Source organism: Myotis yumanensis, unplaced genomic scaffold, assembly GCF_028538775.1.
Source record: "Myotis yumanensis isolate MYYU_CA2020_CCGP unplaced genomic scaffold, mMyoYum1.0.hap1 SCAF_4, whole genome shotgun sequence".
NCBI lineage: Eukaryota > Metazoa > Chordata > Mammalia > Chiroptera > Vespertilionidae > Myotis > Myotis yumanensis.
Genome location: NW_027223755.1, coordinates 108,807,351 through 108,827,875, shown reverse-complemented (window position 1 = coordinate 108,827,875; position 20,525 = coordinate 108,807,351). Strand labels below are relative to the sequence as shown.

General features: G+C 48.6%; 1 protein-coding gene across 3 annotated transcripts in view; it reads left to right on the top strand.

Annotated features, from left to right (window-relative positions):
- Positions 1-7,620, top strand: part of LCMT1 (leucine carboxyl methyltransferase 1) — a 45,703-nt gene extending 38,083 nt beyond the window's left edge. Inside the window, exons 8-11 of one of the 3 annotated variants that reach the window (XM_070413638.1) lie at positions 401-502; positions 1,243-1,331; positions 5,135-5,232; positions 7,127-7,323. In XM_070413638.1, the coding sequence (XP_070269739.1) occupies positions 401-502; positions 1,243-1,331; positions 5,135-5,232; positions 7,127-7,149 (312 nt within the window). In that variant the 3' untranslated portion in view covers positions 7,150-7,323. Of the gene's footprint in view, positions 1-400; positions 503-1,239; positions 1,332-5,134; positions 5,233-7,126 lie in introns of all 3 variants that reach the window. The other 2 variants (XM_070413637.1, XM_070413636.1) reach the window with 2 other exon arrangements.
- Positions 7,621-20,525: the final 12,905 nt, after the last annotated feature.

The window sequence follows — 20,525 nt, the reverse complement described above, 5'->3', positions numbered from 1 at the left end:
TCCATAGTGGGTGTGTGTGTCTTTCCTGCTTCCCCGGCTCTGTGGTATTCCATCGTGTAGAACATGCAGAATTTACTGCACCCGGGTGATGCTTTTAGCTCTTGGACTCCTCGGTCTGCAGCGCTGCAGCGGACGCCCTTGCACCTCCGTGCACATGGGCAGGCGCACCTGCAAGAGAGACTGGGCCCGGGCCAGTTCTCGCGGGGGGGCGGGGTGGGGGAGGGTACAGCTGCCTCCAGGGGCCGCCGGTTCATGCCCCCATCGGCGCTGGGCAGACCGCGTGGCCTGCACTTGGTACCCACAGACCTCAGCCCTCACTGTGAGAAGTAGGGTGCTGCTGTATTTTGCGTGTGTGAGAGAACACCCTAATGGCGATGCCTGGCTGCTCTTCCCTCCCCAGGTGAACATGGATGACCGGTTTGGGCAGATCATGGTCGAAAACCTGCGGAGACGACAGTGTGACCTGGCGGGGGTGGAACCCTGCAAGTCCTTAGAGTCCCAGGTCAGAGCAGAGGCGGGCGTCCTCTCACACCCTTGGCCAGCCTCGCAGGAGCGCCCGCCTGCGGGCCAGGCTCGTGTAGCCGCCAGTTCTCACGCTAGTGCAGTCCAACCCTGCTTCCCATGTTGGTATCAAATGCGTATTTCCTACACCCTATTATTTACCTTTTTATTATGCATTTTTCAAACAACGGAGAAGTAGAGGGAATAGTAAAACCAACAGCCATGTCCCATCAGCCAGCTTCGATAATTAATATTCTGTAAATACTGCTCATTCCCTCCAAACTTTTATTGGTGGTGGTATTGGACTGTTTTAAGGCAAATCCCAGATAGTATATCATTTCCCTCCTAAATACTCAGTATAAATCTCCATAGACCAATAGGAATGATGATACCATGATTACAGGTTAGAAATTGGCAGTGGCTCCTTCGTAGCTTCTAACATCCAGTTCATGTTCAGTTTTCCGCAGTTATTTTTTTAAAATGTTCAGAGTTGGTGCATTCGAATCTTTTAAAAATTTTTTTTTTTTTCTGGAGGGATACCACCCACTCTGCCCTCATTTAAATAGGCACTGCATGTTCAGTGTAGGACATTGGGAAATAAAAAGAAGGAAGACGGTAGGGGCCGGGATGGGCTTTTGAAGGAGGAGGCATGTAAGGAATTGTCAGTGCTTAGAGACGCCGCATTCACGACTGTGCCCTGTGGCTCCCCATTCTCTCCACTCTCCTCGCACGGCTCAGAAGGAGCGGTTCCTGTCGAACGGGTGGGAAACGGCGTCGGCCGTGAACATGATGGAATTGTACAGCCGGCTACCTCGGGCCGAAGTCAGCAGGTACGGCCCCTGTCCTGTCCTCTCACGTAGACTCCTCGTGAATCACGTTGCCCTCCTGATACACATTAGACACTCCGCCCGACGGGAACGCAGCAGCTCTCAGCCGAGATCGGGTTTGCGCCCGAACAGGTGACCTGCATCCACACGAAGCGATGACACCTGCAGGGCTCCCACGGCTGCCTCCAGGTGGACACTGGGCGATCCTCGTGGTTGGAGTGGGAGGAAAGGTCTCTCACAGGTTTTTAAATGGGCTTTTCCTCTCATTGTAACAAATACACGCTGGTTCTAAGAAAGTTTTCAAGCATGTAAAGCAGCTGAGGTTTAAAGTCGTGCTTTCTGCACCCAGGCCATTCCAGAGAGCCATTCACAAGCGGGCGCCCCCTTTCTCTGCACCTATAAAGAGAAGTGCTTACTGACAGATTAGCTTTTTTTAATTGGTAGATTCATATTACACGTGTGTCTATAAACCACCTTGCTTTCTAACAAACCTAACAATAGGTTATATTTATCTTTACCTGTCACAGCAGTGCGGTCCCTGTGGCCAGGGGGTGCGTCACTCCTGTGGTGTGTGGACGTGTGGGTGGGTGGTGGTGTCCTGTGTTTTATTTTGTTTCAGTTCCCTGTTATACAACCGCTGCTGGCCCGGCCGGTGTGGCCCAGTGGATTGAGCATTGTCCCGTGCACCAGGAGGTCATGGTTCAGTTCCCAGTCAGGGCACATGCCCAGGTTTCGGGCTCGATCCCCAGTAGGGGGTGTGCAGAAGGCAGCCCATCAGTGTGTCTCTCTTTTCCTTTCCCTTCTCTCTCTAAAAAACACACACAATAAAAACATATTTAAAAAACACCACTGCGGGGCACGTGGCCATGCTCACCTCTGGCCAGTGTGGGCACCAGCGTGTTCGGTTTCTGTCATTCTGTACTTCTGCTCTGTGCTCCCTCCTGCCTTTGGGGACCCACAGGTAGAGTTGTTGGTCTCTTGCAAGATACTGAGAAAATACTTGGTCTTGCCTCTCCACAGCCCTTCTTAACTGTGGGAAGCACGACTTGCTTCCAGTCTGTACGTCAGATCCTTGAAGGGCTGTCTCCACGTGGTCCGGCTGATGCCTCCTGGGTTGTTCTAGTTTTCCGTCCCCACGGGCCGGTCTCCACTGGCTTCATGTCAGGAGGACTGTTGTGAAGAGCCCTGGTCTGGCGCCTGTGACGGCACTGGGCTCGCGGCTCTCCTGGGAGCCCGGGGAGGCGTCTCACCGCCTGGGCCACTGGGCAGTGGCTCCGGGGCAGCCCGTCTCATGTCGCCAAGGCCTTTGCAGATACGTGTCCCAACAGCGGGGGGTGAGGGGGTCAGCTCTGGTGTGTCTGCCCTGGGCTACGGTCCTCCCCACTCTGAACGCCAAGTAGTTGGTGTCCACGTTCGCCAAGGGTTTTGGAGGGTATGTGCATGAAAAGCCCAAGGCAGGCCCGTTGACCGAGCCGGTGCTGCCTGCGCAGTGTGTGCTACGCCCTTTCTAAGCACAAGAGGAATAACTGGCCCGAACCGGGCAGAGATGAGCCTGCGTGTGGCGTTCACAGCCGAGCTTGGAGGTCACCTCCTTGGTGGGGTGCTGGTTTCTTCTGGAACTTGCTATTAGGACGCCTGCCTTGAATGTCTTCTGATTCGTTGGGAACATCAGTTAGGAAGCAACCAAAGTCCTTTATGGATAAACATTCTCACTTCAGATGTGACCCTTAGGCCTGAATACCGAGGCAGGAACACACACACACGTACAGAAACGTGAGACGTGCACAAATGTGCACTTACGCAACCCCCGCCCCCACCTCCCCACACAGCCAATGCCCAGTGCTACTGTTGGCTATTGTGAATAGTAGGAATATGGGTCATGTTTTATTTTTTTCATACTTTTTGGAAATGCCTGAATTCCACCCCCCCCCCCCCCCACAGTGTGTGCATATGGCAGAAAATATTTTAAAAACCCATATCATATATTTGTGCATGTTTCAGTGTGTGCATACCTTCAAAAAGTTTACATTTAAATGCTGTTTTGAAAAAAATCATATAAACGTGATTAAGAAAAAGAAACGAGCAAAAACAAAGGCCCTCACCCTACTCACTGCTCGCCACTACCTCCTGGCGGTGTTTTCTGTGGTTTCCAAGATGGTCTGCTCTGTGCACGTATGAGCACAGCCTCTCTGCGTAGCGGCAGTAAACCACGCATCTTCCTGCCTGAGCTGCCTGCTGTCTAAAGGCTGTGCTGCGTCCCAGAGGCTGTCCTGCAGGCTGCAGGCATCTGTGCCTGCTGGACCCGCCAGCATCTCTAGGTCAGGGTCTTTGCTGTCCCTGTGTGGCGGCCGGAAGCTTCGGTGAGTGCTCTGGGACTCGGGCCTGGAGCAGGTGCAGGGTAGGGCATCCCGCTGCGAGCTGACAGGTGCCGCTGTCCTGGCAGGACGGCGCCTCCCCAGTCTTCTCCACGGCATGCTGGCCTTGTGATCCTCATCCGTCTGAGAGGTAGGAAGGTGTCAAGTATTTAAATCTACATTTCTTTTCTCAGAAGTGAAATTGAAAACCTCTTGTTTTTCTTTTCTAGTAGACTTGTCTTTTAAAAATTAAAGTATAGTTGACATATAGCATTATATAAGTTTCAGATGACATCATAGCGATTCAACATGTATATACATGACTGTTTTTGCTATGCTGTGCATTACATTCTGTAACTTATTTATTTTAAACTTTTACTGATTTTTATTTTATTCTTATTTTTATTTTTGTTAATCCTCACCCGAGGATATTTTTTTCCCATTGCTTTTTAGAGAGAGTGGAAGGGAGGGAGGGATGGGGAGAGAGAGATAAACTTCGATGTGAAAGAGACACATTGATTGGTTGCCTCCTGCATGTGCCCTGACCTGGGCCAGGGATCAAACCTGTAATCCAAGAACATGCCCTTGACTAGGAATTGAACCTGTGACCATTGGGTGTGCTGGCTGACACTCTAACCACAGAGCACACGGCCAGGACAAACTTTTATTGATATTTAGAGGAAAGGAGGGAGGATGGAGAGAAGTCAAAGGAAGGAGAAGAAGAGGGAGAAACATGAATGCGAGAGAGCAACGTTGATCAGTTGCCTCCTGTGCCCACCCCTACCGGGAGTTGAACCTGCAACCTGGGTATGTGCCCTGACCAGACTCGAACCCACCACCTTTTGGCGTATGGGACAAGGCTCCAACCATCTGAGCCACCAGCCAGGGATGTAACCTAATTAAGTGGAAGTGTGTGCCTCTATCCCAGCCGTGGGCAAACTACGGCCCGCGGGCCGGATCCGGCCCGTTTGAAATGAATAAAACTAAAAAAAAAAAAGACCGTACCCTTTTATGTAATGATGGTTACTTTGAATTTATATTAGTTCACACAAACACTCCATCCATGCTTTTGTTCCGGCCCTCCGGTCCAGTTTAAGAACCCATTGTGGCCCTCGAGTCAAAAAGTTTGCCCACCCCTGCTCTATCCCCTTCACCTTTTCATCCTTCCCCCACCCCATCCGCCTTTTAAATGAACTTTCGAAGTTTTTCGTATTGAAGTACAACAGCTCTTTATGCAGCAAGGGAATCTACCTTTGTTATTTACGTTGGAAATATTTTTTCTAGGTTGTCTTTTGATTTTGCTTAAGGTGTTTTTCCTTCTTTTTAATAAAAATAAGTTACCGTGGAAGCGCTCCGTAGCTGCTACTTGTAGGCTCTCACGTGGTCTGTGTCCTGAGCACCTGGTCCTCGCTGTTAACCGTGCTCACCATCTGTTCTGCGTTGACTCTGCAGGATCGAGTCCCTGGAGTTCCTGGACGAGCTGGAGCTCCTGGAGCAGCTCATGTGCCACTACTGCCTGTGTTGGGCCACCCGCGGGGGCAGCGAGCTAGGTACCGTGCACCCTGTCTTCGCCCCAAAGTGGGGACCTTTTAATCTGCAAGGAACGCAAGACACCCTGAGCCTTGAGTGCAGAGGGCACTAGCGCCCGTGCCTGTGCCCGTGACCGTCTCGGGATTGGCCATCATGTCCCGTGTCCCACACACAGAAGCGGGAGAGGTGTCAGGGAGAGCCGCGCCAAACAAACCAGCCACCCCGTGCAGGTGTGCGCAGGAAGACCTTGCGTTTAAAGCAATAGTGATCTTAATCAAAGTGACCAGGGTCTGTCTTTTCATCAGCTCATACCCAGGTCTCCTGGGTGGTAAACACGGACAGGTGTCTCTCACCCACTGCGGGCGACGCTGCCCAGCCAGCCGAGCAGGGCTTCCCTGGTGCTCCTGACACCGGGGCCTTGGTCCAGTTTCTCCTCACAGCTTCCCATGTGCCCCTGCTTCCTCGGGCGCCTGCAGCCTGTGGAGAGTGCTTTAGATCCCAGCTCAGGCCTTGAACGTGGTAGCTGCCCCGCCGGCTTCCTACAGATGTGACCCAGGGAGGGGCAGCTGTAGTCAGGCAGCTGATGCAGTGGGAGAACATGACCAAGGCCGGCTCTGACCCCGTGAGAAACTGCAGGCTGGCACAAGCTGGTTAATCATTGCCCTGGGCCTGTCTCCCCACTGCTTTATAAATTTACTCAGCTGTGCAGCTCAGCCCACAACACCCTTTTCTATTTGTTTTTTTATTTAAAACTAGAGGCCTGGTGCATGACATTCATGCACTTGGTCGGGGGGGGGGGGGGGTGGTCCCCTCAGCCTGGCCTGCGCCCTCTCGCAGTCTGGGACCCCTCGGGGGATGTCTGACTGCCGGCCCAGGGGGAGTGGGTCTAGGCTGGCAGTTGGACATCCCCTGAGGGGTCCTTAGTGTTGCTGCGGAGGCAGGAGAGGCTCTCACCATCACCGCTGCACTCGCTAGCCGTGAGCCTGGCTTCTGGCTGAGCGGTGCTCCCCCTGTGGGAGTGTACTCACAACCAGGGGGGCAGCTCCTGCATTGAGCGTCTGTCCCCTGGTGGTCAGTGCGTGTCATAGCGACTGGTTGTCCTGCTGTTTGGTCAATTTGCATATTAGCCTTTTATTATATAGGATCACTTAGTGGGGTTTTTATGCTGGTATTCCCCTCTCAATTTTAAACACAAGGTAATTTTTAGTAGAGCCTTTGAAAACTGGTAAGAAGTATGATGAAGGAAATAACCATGTGGGTGCCTGCCACTGAGCACCTCGAGTGACTTTTCTCCTCTGCTTTTTCAGCTCTGGTGTTGCTGGCAGAGTTGAATTTACAGGCTGTGTAGCTTTGATTGCTGATCTTTTCAGCTCAGTATTATAACATGAGCATTCCCCTTGCTATTACAAACTCAGTGAGTGTAACTTTAACGGCTTCAGGAAATCCTGTCACGGGGCTATGTCCGAATTTACTTAACTTTCCCAACTTTGGAAATGCCGGTTGTGTGTGGCACTTCCAGTGGACTTTAGATTTTAGCGTGACTGTGGTGAACATTGTTATGACGGGGCTCCCTTTGCCCCCACCTCGCCCGGCTGCCATGATGGTGGTACGTGTGTGTGTGTGTGTGTGTGTGTGTGTGTGGTGAAGAGCCGTGTCTGCATTTGTTAACAAGGATGTGGCCCACCGGCCGCGAGTTTGACATGCTTGCACAGTTATGGGGCTTTCCTAACCCTTTAAACTGCCTGTGAGCACCGCCCCATGTGGGCGCGTGTCCCTGTGCCAGCCCGTCTGAGGGAGCAGGACGGAGCTGCAGTGTAAGTGGCCTGTGCGGGGCGTCCCGGAGCGGGGCCAGGTCACTCCCACCTCCGAGTCTTCTCTTCTGTGGGAGCCTTTGCATCTCTGTGTTTCCCTCAGGCCTGACGGAGATCACTTGCTAACCTGGTCAACGCAGAAGCTGCAGCCGCTGACCTTCCCAGAGCTGACATGCGGGACCCAGAGTGCTGGCCAGGCCTCGTCTCCGTGCATCCCACCCTCCAGAAATCGCATCCTAGGGCTGCCGCTGCACTTCCTGCTCCGGTCGGCCTACCTGTTAAATAAACCTCAGCTGCCAATGCCTGTGTGCTGGTCCTTCGCTCCCCTGGGTGGGCTGTGTCCCCGCGTGAGCTGAACCCCGGTGTCCTGCATCTGACCCAGGCCTGGCCAACTGCCTGGGTCAGACACAGCTCCTGCCCTCCATCCTCAGCATTTACTCCTTATGCGCTTGCTTGCAGCAGCCAACATGACACCTTGTATCTTGACCGTGGGCCACCGGGTCCTAGGCTCCCCTCGGCTCCTGCGTCTGCCCCACCAGACTAGCCTGTGATCCTCCCCTCCCCGCTTGTTATCATGGAGGCTGAGCGAGGGCCCCTATAATGTCCTCCTGATCCCATCCCTCTGTCTGTTACCTTATTTGCAGGTGTGACTAAGGATGTGGAGGAGGCAGGTTACCAGGAGTTGGGGGTGGGCCCAACATAACCCTGGGGTCCTTAGAGGGGGTGGCGGGAAGTCAGAGAGGGGGCGTGGTGCCCACGCAGGGCCTGCAGCGACACCTTGGGGCAAAAGCGAGGACTATAGGTGGTCACTCGGTGCTTAAAGAGCACAAGGCATCCCTCAGCACCCCCAGAAGTAGCCAGCTTTGCCAGCACCCCGACTGGAGCCCAGGGAAACTGATTTCAGACTTCCAACTGGCAGAGCTTGTCTGAAGCCACCAGGTGAGTGTCATTTGTCCCAGCAGCCACGGGAAACGGGCCACAGAGTGCTTGTCCCACAACCCAGACACGAGGTCTGTCCCCCGACAAAGCTGAGCCTGTGCGCAGAGTGCAGCCCCTGCTCTCCCGGGAAGAAGATAGCGCTGCGTCTGCCATCTGAGTCTCAGTTGCGTCCCTGGAGCGAGGACTGCAGACGGCACTGCTCTGCCCCACACTGCGCCCGGGGCCTTGCACCGCGAGGCGGGCCTGACCCCATCACCCAGTGAGGGGCGTTGCCCTTCAGCCACCTTTCAGGTCTTCAGTTCCAGGAGGAGGCGCAGGCTGGCGCTGGTGGCTCTGTAACAGTCCATGGTTTTGCTTTTTGTTGTTACCCACGGTCAGCCGTGGTCCAAAACGATTAAATGGGAAATCCCAGAAATAAACAGTTCGTCAGTTTTGAATGGCATGATGTTCTGAGTAGTGTGATGAAACCTCACCATCCTGGCCTGTGGGATGGGAACCCTCCCTTTGTCCCAGATGCCATGTGATAGACACTCCCCACCCTTAGTCCTCAGGTGGCTGGGGTGTCGGAGGGGCTGCCCAGGTCTGGCAGGACTGGCGCGCCAGCCACCCTTATTTTATTAGTAATGCCACATGCTCCTGACTTTTGTTACTGTGTGTTGTAATTGTTCCATTTTATTATTGTTAATCTCTTACTGTGCCTAACTTATACATCAAGATTTATCATAGGTATGTATGTATAGGAAAAAACAGCATATGCAGGGTTCGGTACTATGCAGTTCAGGCGTATATTTTGTTGATTTTCTACAGAGAGGAAGGGAGAGGGATAGAGAGCCAGAAACATCGATGAGAGAGAAACATCAATCAGCTGCCTCCTGCACACCCTGCACTGGGGATATGCCTGCAACCAAGGTACATACCCTTGACCGGAATCGAACCCGGGACCCTTCAGTCCCCAGGCCAATGCTCTATCCACTGAGCCAAACCGGTCAGGGCGGTTTGGTGCTTTTTTGTTGTTGTTCTCATGTTGTTTTCAGTTTGGTCGTGTTTTGTTCTGTCAGCACCTGTGTAACAGTTGGCACAATGTGGTCAGGGCTGAGCCTCGCAGTCAGCAAGCCTGAGGGCTGAGCCCACCCATGAACAGGAGGACAACAGCAATCAAGACCCAAATACAACAGGAGGGTTCACATAAGCCACACAAGCGGCATTCCTAGTGCACACAGCTCAAAAGATCAAGGAGATTGCACTACTGGATCCCACAAGAAGGCCAACCCACCAAGTCTGGGAGGCATAGCAGTCTTATCCAATATACAGAAACAAACACAAAGAAGCAGTAAAAATGGGGAAACAAAAAAACCAGGCCCCAAATGAAAGAACAGGAGGAATCTCTAGAAAAAACACACACAAAGGGAAATGGAGGAAAGCAATTTATCAGAAAAAGTGTATGAAGTAATGGTTTTTAGAATGCTCATGAAAAAGGACACAGAAACAGTGAACAACAACCAGTCAGAAATGAAGACAGCTGAAATGAAAAATACACTGGAAGGAATTAATAGTTGGTTAGAAAAAGCAGAGGATTGAATCAGAAAATTAGAAGATAAGGTAGAAAAAAGTCAATCAGAGTAACAAAAAGAAGAAAGAATTAAAAAGCATGAGGACAGTTTAAGGGAACTTTGGGATATCATGAAACAAAAACATCTGCATTATAGAGGTACTCCAAGGAGAAGAAAGTGAGCAAGGAATAGACAACATGTTTGAAGAAATAATGACAGAAAACTTCCCTAAACCGGTGAAGGAAAAAACCACACGGGTTCAGGAAGCACAGAGAGTCCCAGTTAAGATGAACACAAAGAGATCCATACTAAGACACATCATAATTAAAATGGCAAACGTTAAAGACAAAGAGAATCTTAAGGGCAGTGCGAGAGAGGCAGGCAGTCAGTTACCTAAAAGGAAGTCCCCATAAGGCTGTCAGTTGATTTATCAACAGAAACTCTACAGGTCAGAAGGGAATGGCATGACATTTTCAAAGTAATGAAAACTGAGGATATAAAACCAAGACTGCTCCTCCAAAATTGGAGGTAAAATAAAGAGCTTCCCAGACCAAAAAAATAAAAAAGGCTAAATAAGTTAATTACCACCAAACTAGCATTGCAAGAGATGTTAAAGGAACTGTTGTAAGAAGAAGTGAGAGAGAGGCATAAGAAATAAAAATGACAATAAATAAGTACCTATCAATAATAACCTTAACTGTAAATGGATTACATGCTCCAATCAAAAGACATAGGGTAACTAAATAGATAAGAAATCTTGACCCATATATATGCTGTCTCCAAGTGACCCACCTCAGAACAAAAGACAAAAAATGAAAGTGAAGGTGGGAAAAAATTTTCCATGCAAATGAAAACTATATATATAAAAAAGCTGGGGTAGTAATACTCATATCTGACAAAATAGACTTCAAAACAAGAAACAAAGGAGGTCTCTACATAATACTAAAGGGATCAATCCAACAAAATATAATCCTTGTAAACATATATACATCCAATATAGGATGTTTCTTAAAAGGTGGTAGCACTTAGAGAATTGCAGTCTGACAATTTTATTAGAATCAGAAACTGTCCATTGGACAAAAATTCTCTTTTAAAACAAAATCAGAGAAACAAAAGCAAAGGAATGTCATTACATTACTTGTTCCACTCCTTGTTGATTCTTTTCTTTATTGAGATATAATTTAAACTTAACGTTATATTAGTTTCAGGTGTGCAGCATGATTGGGTATTTGTACATATTGCAAAATAATCACCACAAATCTGGTTAAGATCCTTCATTTCACAGAATCGCAAACCTTTTTGTGTGTGATGAGAACATTTAAGATCGACTCTCTTAACAATTCTCAAATACAGGACCGCTTTGTTAGCTACGGTCGCCATGCTGTGCATCACCCCCCATGACTTACTTATTTTACACTGGAATTGTGTACCTAGACCCACTTCACCCATTTTTTATGCAAATTAAAACCACAATGAGAAACCATTGTGCACCTATTAGAAGCTCTAAGACCCTAAAGTCTGGCCTCACCCACTGTTGGGAGAACACAGCAGCTGGACTTGGCAGGTGTGACTACACGGGCATTTTGGAAAACAGGCTGGTGGTTTCTTTTTAAAAAAAATATTTTTAGTGATTTCAGAGAGGAAGGGAGAGGGAGAGAAAGAGATAGAAACAATGTTGAGAGAGAATCATTGATCGGCTGCCTCCTGCACACCCCCTACTGGGGATCAAGTCCAAAAGCCGGGCATGTGCCCTTGACTGGAATTGAACCTGGGACCCTTCAGTCCACTGGCTGATGCTCTATCCACTGAGCCAAACCAGCTAGGGCCACGTTGGTGGTTTCTTCACAGTTGAGTGCACTTCTGCCGTTCCACTTTTAGGTATTTCCTCCAGACAGATGAGATGTGTGTCATTAATAAGACTTGTACAGAAATGTTCAGAGGTGCTGGATTTGGAACATCCTGAAACTAGGGAAATGTTCCCCCGTGGGTGTGTGGATAAACACGTGGATCATTCTATGACAGAACGCTATACAGCAGGCAGAAGAAACGAGCCCCCTCCCCACAACACAGCCACGGCCGAGCCTAAAACAAATGTGCTGACTGAAAGAAGCCCGGTGTCGCGAGGAAACCTTTGAAGGTGATCCATGTCACTCTTGATTTTGGTGATGGCTCCGTGGGTGTGCGCATGAGCCAAAACTGCTCAACTGCACACCTTAAATGTGTAATTTATTGTCTATGAGTTATACCTCAATAAATTATTCCCGTTCTAGAGGTAACTTTTCTAAAACCAAATGAGTCAGTCAGTGATTTCTGGCTCTGTTCCGGGCCAGGGCCGGGGCCTGCTGACCTCATTTCTGCTGGCAACTTCAGCGAGTGAGATCACAACGGGTGTGGTAAAGCCTGCTGGGTTTTAAAGGCAATTTCTAAATGTGTGTAATTTTCTATCCCCCGGAGACGGATACTGTGTCATGCCAACAGCGCAGTTTGAGTCAGTAGTCCATTCTTAGGGACCACAGATTCACCCACAGCTTTCCTCTTGGTTATGTCCAGAAAGTAACTTCCTAAAAGCCGGTCGGTTTTATTTTTAGCTTTTTATTGAAGTACTAGAGAGTACTAGAGGCCTAATGCATGAAATTCATGCAAGAGTAGGCCTTCCTTCCCCCGGCTGCCAGCACTGGCTTCCCTCTGGCACCCGGGACCTGGGCTTCCCTCGCAGCCCCGGCTTCGTCTGGAAGGTCGTCCGGAAGGTCGTCCGGAAGGACGTCTGGTCTAATTAGCATATTACGTTTTTATTATTATAGACAACACACGTGGAAAGTACATGAATTGTAGCAGCTGAATGAATTTTCGCAATGGGGACTCACCAATGCAGCTGCCAGCATCTGGGTCACGAACAGGACGTGAGCGCCCCGGAAGGCTCCACGCGCCCGTCCCACCACTGCCTCTCAAAGCTGATAGCGGTTGGCTTTGCTGGTTTTTGAACTTCATGTGGCTCAGGGTGTGCTCTTGTCTTACTTTTTCCACTTTATTTGTGACATTGATTTATTTGCTCCCCGGTCCACGTGGCTTGAATTTTCCTTGATGCTTTCTCTCTTACCCTTTCTCTCTTTTTACTCCTCACTCAAGGATATGTTTTTATTGATTTCAGAGATAGAGGAGGTGGGGAAAGAAACAGAGACAGAGAAACATTGACTGGTTGCCTCCTGTATGTGCCCAGACTAGGGATTGAACCCGCAACCTCTTGGTATGGAACGACGCTCCAACCAACTGAGCCACCGGCCGGGGCTCCCTTACTCTCTTTAGTAACAGCCTATCTTAGCTGAGACGTGAAGGATGAGTAGGATTTTGCCAGATTTAGGGAACAGTTTGAGTAAAAGAAACAGACTGTCCAAACACTTGAGGGTGAGTACAGCTCAGGGGTATTTTAAACACTGAGAGCGACATCTATTGTGACCATTCAGACAGTTGCCAGGTTTTTCTACAATAAATGATGGAATCAAAATCCCTGCACAGACACTTTCCCATTAGAGGTTTTGTTTCCATAGGATCCGTTTGCAGCCACGAGGCTGCTGGGTCTTGGGGAATGTGGATTTAACTATTTAATAAGTGTTGCAAGATTGTGTTACGGATATTGTAGCAAGTTACACTCCCACCAGCAATGTATGAGTTTGCCTATTTCTCCATCTTTGTCCGTATCGAACGTCAATCACTTAAAAATGTTCTGTTGATTTAATTTGAAGAGTTTTCCGGCTGTTAGAGAGATTGTCTTTTCATGTTTGTTGACCATTGGATTTCCTCTTCTGTGGAATGATTTAATGTTAATAGTTGTTACGATCCAATAAAAGCAGCAGGTGACAAGGGACCATCCTGGTTCCTCTTGTGGACGGAGCCATTGTGGCTGCCGTGCGGATGGCGTGCAGGCGGGTCCTCGTGGGTGAGACTCATGGGCCGCTTCCTCGGTCCAGTGAGGTCCCGGCTGTCAGTCTGAATAGCCAACACGTCTGATGCCTGGTTGCCATGCCTCTCGAGAGCCAGCATTTGAACGTGGCCCTGCTGGGGACCCATGGGCGCTGCTGGCTTCCACGGGGGAGGGAGGTGCTCAAGCTCAGACAAGCCTGTGATCTGAGCCACTCAGTGGAAATAGCCACCCTTTCAGCAACGAGGGGGAGGCTCTGCGTTGTCTGTGCTTGTCCCCGAGCACACAGCTCAGCATCTGCCTTACAGCAGTGGCCACGTTCAGGGAGAAACGCAACAGACAGCCCAGTGTCTCCGGAAGGGATGGGAGGGAGGGAGGGAGCGCATGGCCGGAGGGAGGAGGTCTCTGCTGAGGGAGACCGGACAGGCTGTTTCCTCCGGTGGCTCCCACGCTCTTGGCTCACGATGTTCCCGCCAAAGCACACCTAGGGCTGCTGCTATTCGGAAGTTAGTGCCAGAATCTTAGCACTTCCATCTTAACAACTCAGTAGCTATTTAAAACCCCACATACAGGCATACGTTTTTTATTTCCTTCTTAAATAACTATAACTAAATAACTTGGTTTAATTGGGTTCTTAAACAACTTTCATTCTTAAACAGTTACTTACCGTGGGCTGTGTGCTTTGGGGCCCTGCAGCTCCCCAGAGCAGACAGGTGGGGTGCCACCACCCTCTTCCTCTTCCACATTCATACTCACGTTTTTTCTCTTGTTAGGGTGACCCCACAAAACCAGCTTTGCAAAGCTGTGGTGTTCGTCGAAAGGAATGTAGGCTATTTATTATTACAACTGGGAATGACCTTGAGCTAGTAATTCGCACGGTGTCTGACAGATGTTAGCATCATGATATTCCCCATGAACAGTTAAAACATCCCCCCGCCCCTCGGAGTCCCCTGTGGCTCCCTTGGGTGCCCTGGGCACACTCTGGGATGGGCAGGTTGATTTAACCAGAAGTGATCTTGGAGCTGGTTGGGAGGTGTAGTGATGTCATCAATGCTCCATCCATCCTGGTCTCAGGATGGCGGCCATGGCCCCGGCGTCCCTTCTTGGGTGACGGCCAGCCTCACAAGAGGCAGGAGGGGAGGGCCGTGCGCCTGGTAAAGTGCGGCTGCTTTGACACCCCCTGCACCTGCAGGCGGATGGCAGGTAGGGGCCTGCAGGTGCAGAACCGTCTTGCATGTTGCATCCTAGCAGCGGCACAAATTAGAGACTTGGTCGCGTCAGCTGGCCCCGGGGGAGACTGGGAGGTTTGCCGTCAAACAGTGTCTGAGGAAGCCGTTGTACCCCGCCCACCGGTTAGTCTGATGATTTTTTTTTGTCTTTGGAGACATCGGGCCAGGCCAAAGTTCTTAGGTTGTGGAAATGTGTTGTTTTGCTGTGTGACGATCCGTGTTTTCCTGGAGGGCCGCTGGCTTCGGCTCCGGCGTCGGCGCGGCTGGAGTGAGGGAGGAGCATGACTGAGCAGCGATTTCAGCCCGTGTGCCGCGGAACACCCGTGGCCACAGAAGGTTTCAAACCCGCAATACCTGACTGTTTAGGCAGGGGCTCTGACCTCTTTTCCCTTAGATTGTCAAATAAAAAAAAATGACAACAGCCAACACAACAATAGCTGTCTGGTGTGAATAAATAGAAATTATACCTTGTTGTTGTTTTTTTGTCAGATGGGCAAAATATATTTTTGGGGTGTGATGCAGAATTTCATTTTATTTTTTAAAATATGTTTTTATTGATTTCAGAGAGGATGGGATAAAGAGAGAGAAAGAAAAAAAAACCCACAACATCAATGATGAGAGAGAATCATTGATCAGCTGCCTCCTGCACACCCCCTACTGGGGATCGAGCCTGTAATCCCGGCATGTGCCCTGACTGGGAATTGAGCCATGACCTGCTGGTTCGTAGGTTGATGCTCAACCACTGAGCCACATCGGCTGGGCGGATTTTATTTTATTTTATTTTATTTTATTTTTATATTTTATTGATTTTTTACAGAGAGGAAGGGAGAGGGATAGAGTCAGAAACATTGATGAGAGAGAAACATCGATCAGCTGCCTACTGCACACCCCTACTGGGTATGTGCCCGCAGCCAAGGTACATGCCCCTGACCGGATTCGAACCTGGGATCCTTGAGTCCGCAGGCCAACGCTCTATCCACTGAGCCAAACCAGTTAGGGCAACTGGGCGGATTTTAGTAATTAGTTTATGTGCCATGAGATGAAAAGGCAGAAATCCTTGTCTAGAGGATGGACACCCAGCAGGCCTGGAGGCAGGGAGGCAGGGCCCTGGTTGGATATTTGAAGGAGGAGCAGTTGGCCAGAGGACAAGAGAAACAAGGATGGCGCAGGTGAGAGGGGCGAGGCACACCGCTCACCTGACAGGTGTTAGGGTCACGGGCAGGAGACGAGTCCGGGGATGGCTGGCTAAGGGGGTCGGCTGTGCCCTGGAAGCCACAGTGGCACTGAAAGGTTTCAAGTTAGGGAAGGGCATGATTAAACCAACAATCTGGGCAACAAACCTTCCTTTCCCGATGTGTAGCACACAGCCAGGCTCCTTTCCCGACTCCTCTGTGGTCAGGCGGGGCTGTGGGACAGAATTGATTTTTTTCAAGAAAAAAAGATTTTAAATTTAATAATATTACCAAAACTGTACTAATATAGTATAATATCACAAAAGTTGCAGGAAATATTAAATATCTGCAAATAACATGATTACTTCTATTCTAAAATATTTTTTTTCTCTGGCTCTATTTTTGTTCATCAGTTTATGTTGTTCATTATATTCCATAAATGAGTGAGATCATGTGGTATTTATCTTTCTCTGACTGGCTTATTTCGCTTAGCATAATGCTCTCCAGCTCCATCCATGCTGTTGCAAATGGTAAGAGTTCCTTCTTTTTTACAGCAATGTAATATTCCATTGTGTAGATGTACCACCGTTTTTAATCTAAAGTGCCCATCAAAAGATGTACCACTCATCTTTTGATGGGCACTTTGGCTGTTTCCAAATCTTAGCTATGGTGAATTGTGCTGCTATGAACATAGGGGAGCATATATCCTTTCTGATTGATGTTTCTGATTTCTTGGGATATATTCCTAGAAGTGGGATCACTGGGTCAAATGGCAGTTCCATTTTAAATTTTTAGAGGAAACTCCATACTGTTTTCCACAGTGGCTGCACCAGTCTGCATTCCCACCAGCAGTGCACGAGTGTTCCTTTTTCTCCGCATCCTCTCCAGCACTTGTTGTTTGTTGATTTGTTGATGATGGCCATTCTGACAGGTGTGAGATGGTACCTCATTGTCATTTTGATTTGCATCTCTTGGATGATTAGTGATTTGAGCATGTTTTCATATGTCTCTTGGCCTTCTGAATGTCCTTTTTTGAAAACTGTCTATTGAAGTCCTTTGCCCATTTTTTGATTGGATTGTTTACCTTCCTTTTGTTAAATTGTATGTGTTCCCTGTAAATTTTGGAGATAAAACCCTTATCAGAGATAACATTGGCAAATATGTTCTCCCATGCAGTGGGCTTTCTTGTCATTTTGCTGATGGTTTCTTTTGCTGTGCAGAAGCTTTTTATTTTGATGTAGTCCCATTTGTTTAATTTCTCCTTAGTTTCCATTGCCTTAGAAGCTGTATCGGTAAAGATATTGCTATGATATATGTCTGATATTTTGCTGCCTATGGATTCTTCTAAGATTTTTATGGTTTCTCATCTTACGTTTAAGTCCTTTATCCATTTTGAGTTTATTTTTGTGTATGGTGTAAGTTGGTGGTCTAGTTTCATTTTTTTGCATGTATCTGTCCAATTTTCCCAACACCATTTATTAAAGAGACGACTCCATTGCATGCTCTTGCCTCCATTGTCAAATATTAATTGAGAATAATGGCTTAGGTCGATTTCTGAGTTCTCTGTTCTCTTCCACTGGTCTATATGTCTGTTCTTATGCCAGTACCAGGCTGTTTTGAGAACATTGGCTTTGTAATATAGCTTGATATCTGGCATTGTGACCCCTCTGACTTTTTTCTTCTTTCTTAGGATTACTGTGGCTATTTGGGGTCTTTTTTTTATTCCAGATGAATTTTTGGAGAGTTTGTTCTAGGTCTGTGAAATATTCCGTTGATATCTTAATGGGGATTGCATTGAAACTATAGATTGCTTTGGGTGGTATGGACATTTTAATGATGTTGATTCTACCAATACATGAACATGGTATATTCTTCCATTTGTTTATGTCTTCCTCTATCTCTTTTTTCAACGTCCTGTAGTTTTCTGAGTACAGGTATTTTACTTCCTTAGTTTAGTTTATTCCTAGGTATCTTAATTTTTTTTGTTGCAATGGTAAATGGGATTGTTTTTCTAGTTTCTATTTCTGTGAGTTCATTATTGGTGTATAAAAAAGCCATGGATTTCTGGATGTTAATTTTGTATCCTGCTACATTGCCGAATTCATTTATTAAGTCTAGTGGTTTTTCGATGGACAGAATTCTTACTAATCAAACCTTGGTAGCCCATGAAAACCTCCTGCACAGCGCCCCACATTCTCTCTTTCCCATGTGCTGGCTGGAGGAGAAGATCTGAGGACCTAGATGGTGGGTCTCCAAGTGGAAGTGGCCTGGATCCCTGAGTCACATGTGGTAAAGAGCCTGCTATGGACCATTATGTGAACAATGAGTCCTTTTTTATTATATGAAGCCATTGAAATGTTGGGGTTATGTGTTACACAGCTTAGCCTACTCTGACTAATACAAACCATGTTAATAGCTACGACATATTGAGCACCTGCTCTGAATTGGGCACTTGGCTAATAAGCACACTGTCTCATTTCACCCACACTACAACCCCAGGGGGATAGGTACCACCATTAGCCCTTCCTATATAATAAAAGCCTAATATGCTAAGTGTCTGGTTGGCCGTTCGGCTGTTCAACCAATCAAAGTGTAATATGCTAATGATATGCTAAGGCCGCTCAACCGCTCGCTATGATGTGCACTGACCACCAGGGGGCAGATGCTCTGACTGGTAGATTAGCTTGTTGCTGGGATCTGGCCAAGTGAGATGGGCCGGACATGCCCTGGAGCCCTCCTGCGTCCCTCCCTGGCCCCAATCGTGCACCAGTGAGGTCCCTCAGCTTGGCCTGCGCCCTCTCACAATCTGGGACCCTTTGGGGGATATCAGAGAGCCGGTTTCGGCCTGATCCCGCAGGCCAGGCAGAGGGACCCCACTAGTGCATGAATTCATGCACCGGGCCTCTAGTTTTTTATGAAAGAGGAAACTGAAGCAGAGAGAGCAGGCATAGATGGAGAAGTCTGATCCCCAAGCCTGGACCGAAGAGTCCACCTGTGCCCGGCTCACTCCCAGTGTCAGAGGAATGGGTTAAAACAGAGTGAGGCAAGGAGACCGGATGAGGATTTATTCTAGTGTTACCAGCCGGAAGTTTCTGCCTGTGAAGTGGGGAAATGCCTGAGAAGTGCCCAGTGCAGAGCCTGGCACCTGGAAGCTGTACACTGAAGGTTCGATTTTCTTCAAGAGACCAAGCAAGAACTGACAAAGCCTGGGTGAGAACAGGAGAAAAATATTCCAGAAGCAGCACTTGGCAGGATTTGGGCAAAGAATGAGGGCGATGGGGAAGTGGAGGGCTGACCTCTATCTCATGTTGCCATTTGCGGGACCGGCAGGAAGGGCATAAGATACATCTGGTGCTCTGTGCTGTGGGAGGGGAGGAGGGTGAGAACGGGCCCCAGATAATCAGCAGAGAGCAGACCCCACTCCTTCCGACACGTGCGGATGTCCAAGAGGCGCTGCATTCAGGGTCTCCTGCCAAAAAGAGCCATCCACAAGCTGTCCACCCACTCCTGTGCGGAGGCGATGCTTTTTATCTACACACATTTGGGCAAGTTCTCTGCGCCTTGTTTTTATCATCTGAAAATGGGATGAGAAGTAATCAAGACTTACCTCATAGGCTTGTTATGAATACACGCAGAGTGTGTTAGGTATGTGGTGACTAGTCAATAAGGGTGGAAAGCGTCAGTAAAACCCTGCATCTGTGGCACCATTTCTCCATCTGTACATACAAACCCTGAGATGCTGTGAGCATGGACCCGAACCTGCTAGTCCTGTTCACTGTGCATTTCCACATGGCTCAGTTGGGGACTGTTTCACTGCAGGCATTTAAATATTTGCTGAATGGATGAATAAGGAAACCCTTCTCTCCTTCCTTCTATCCATCCATCTTTCCTTCCTTCCTTCCTTCCTTCCTTCCTTCCTTCCTTCCTCCTTCCTTCCTTCCTTCCTTCCTTCCTTCCTTCCTTCCTTCCTCCTTCCTTCCTTCCTTCCTTCCTTCCTTCCTTCCTCCTTCCTTCCTTCCTTCCTTCCTTCCTTCCTCCTTCCTTCCTTCCTTCCTTCCTTCCTTCCTTCCTTCCTTCCTCCTTCCTTCCTTCCTTCTTTCCTTCCTTCCTTCCTTCCTTCCTCCTCCCTCCCTTCCTTCCTTCCTTCCTTCCTTCCATCCATGCATCTATCTTCCATCCTTCTCCCTTCCTTCCTCCTTCCACCCTCCTTCCCTCCCTCCCTCCCTCCCTCTTTCCTTCCATTTTAAAAAGGAAGTGGCTTAATTCAGTGTTTTTTTTTCAATTGAGGTAAAATATACGTAGCATAAATTTACGAAGTCAGTTATTTTAAGTGTGTGGTCCGGTGGCTTTAAGTGCATTCCCATTGTTGTGTAATCACCACCATCCACCTCCAGACTTCATCTTCCCAAACTGAAGCTCTGTGCCCATTAAACACTCACCCCGCTTCCCCTCCCCAGCCCCCGACAGCCACCATTCTACCTTCTCTGAGTTTATCTACTCTCGCTACCTGTATAAGTGGAATCATACAGTACTTGTCTTTTTTGTGTGACGTAGCCCACAAGTTTTGCAATCACAAACCCTGTGAAACTTAAGCTTCCTGAATCTCCACGTCCCCATCTGTAAATGTACTATTATTAAGGTACCTGCCTAGTGGGGTTGTTGTGGGGTTAAATGAGAGAGCACATGTAAGGTATGT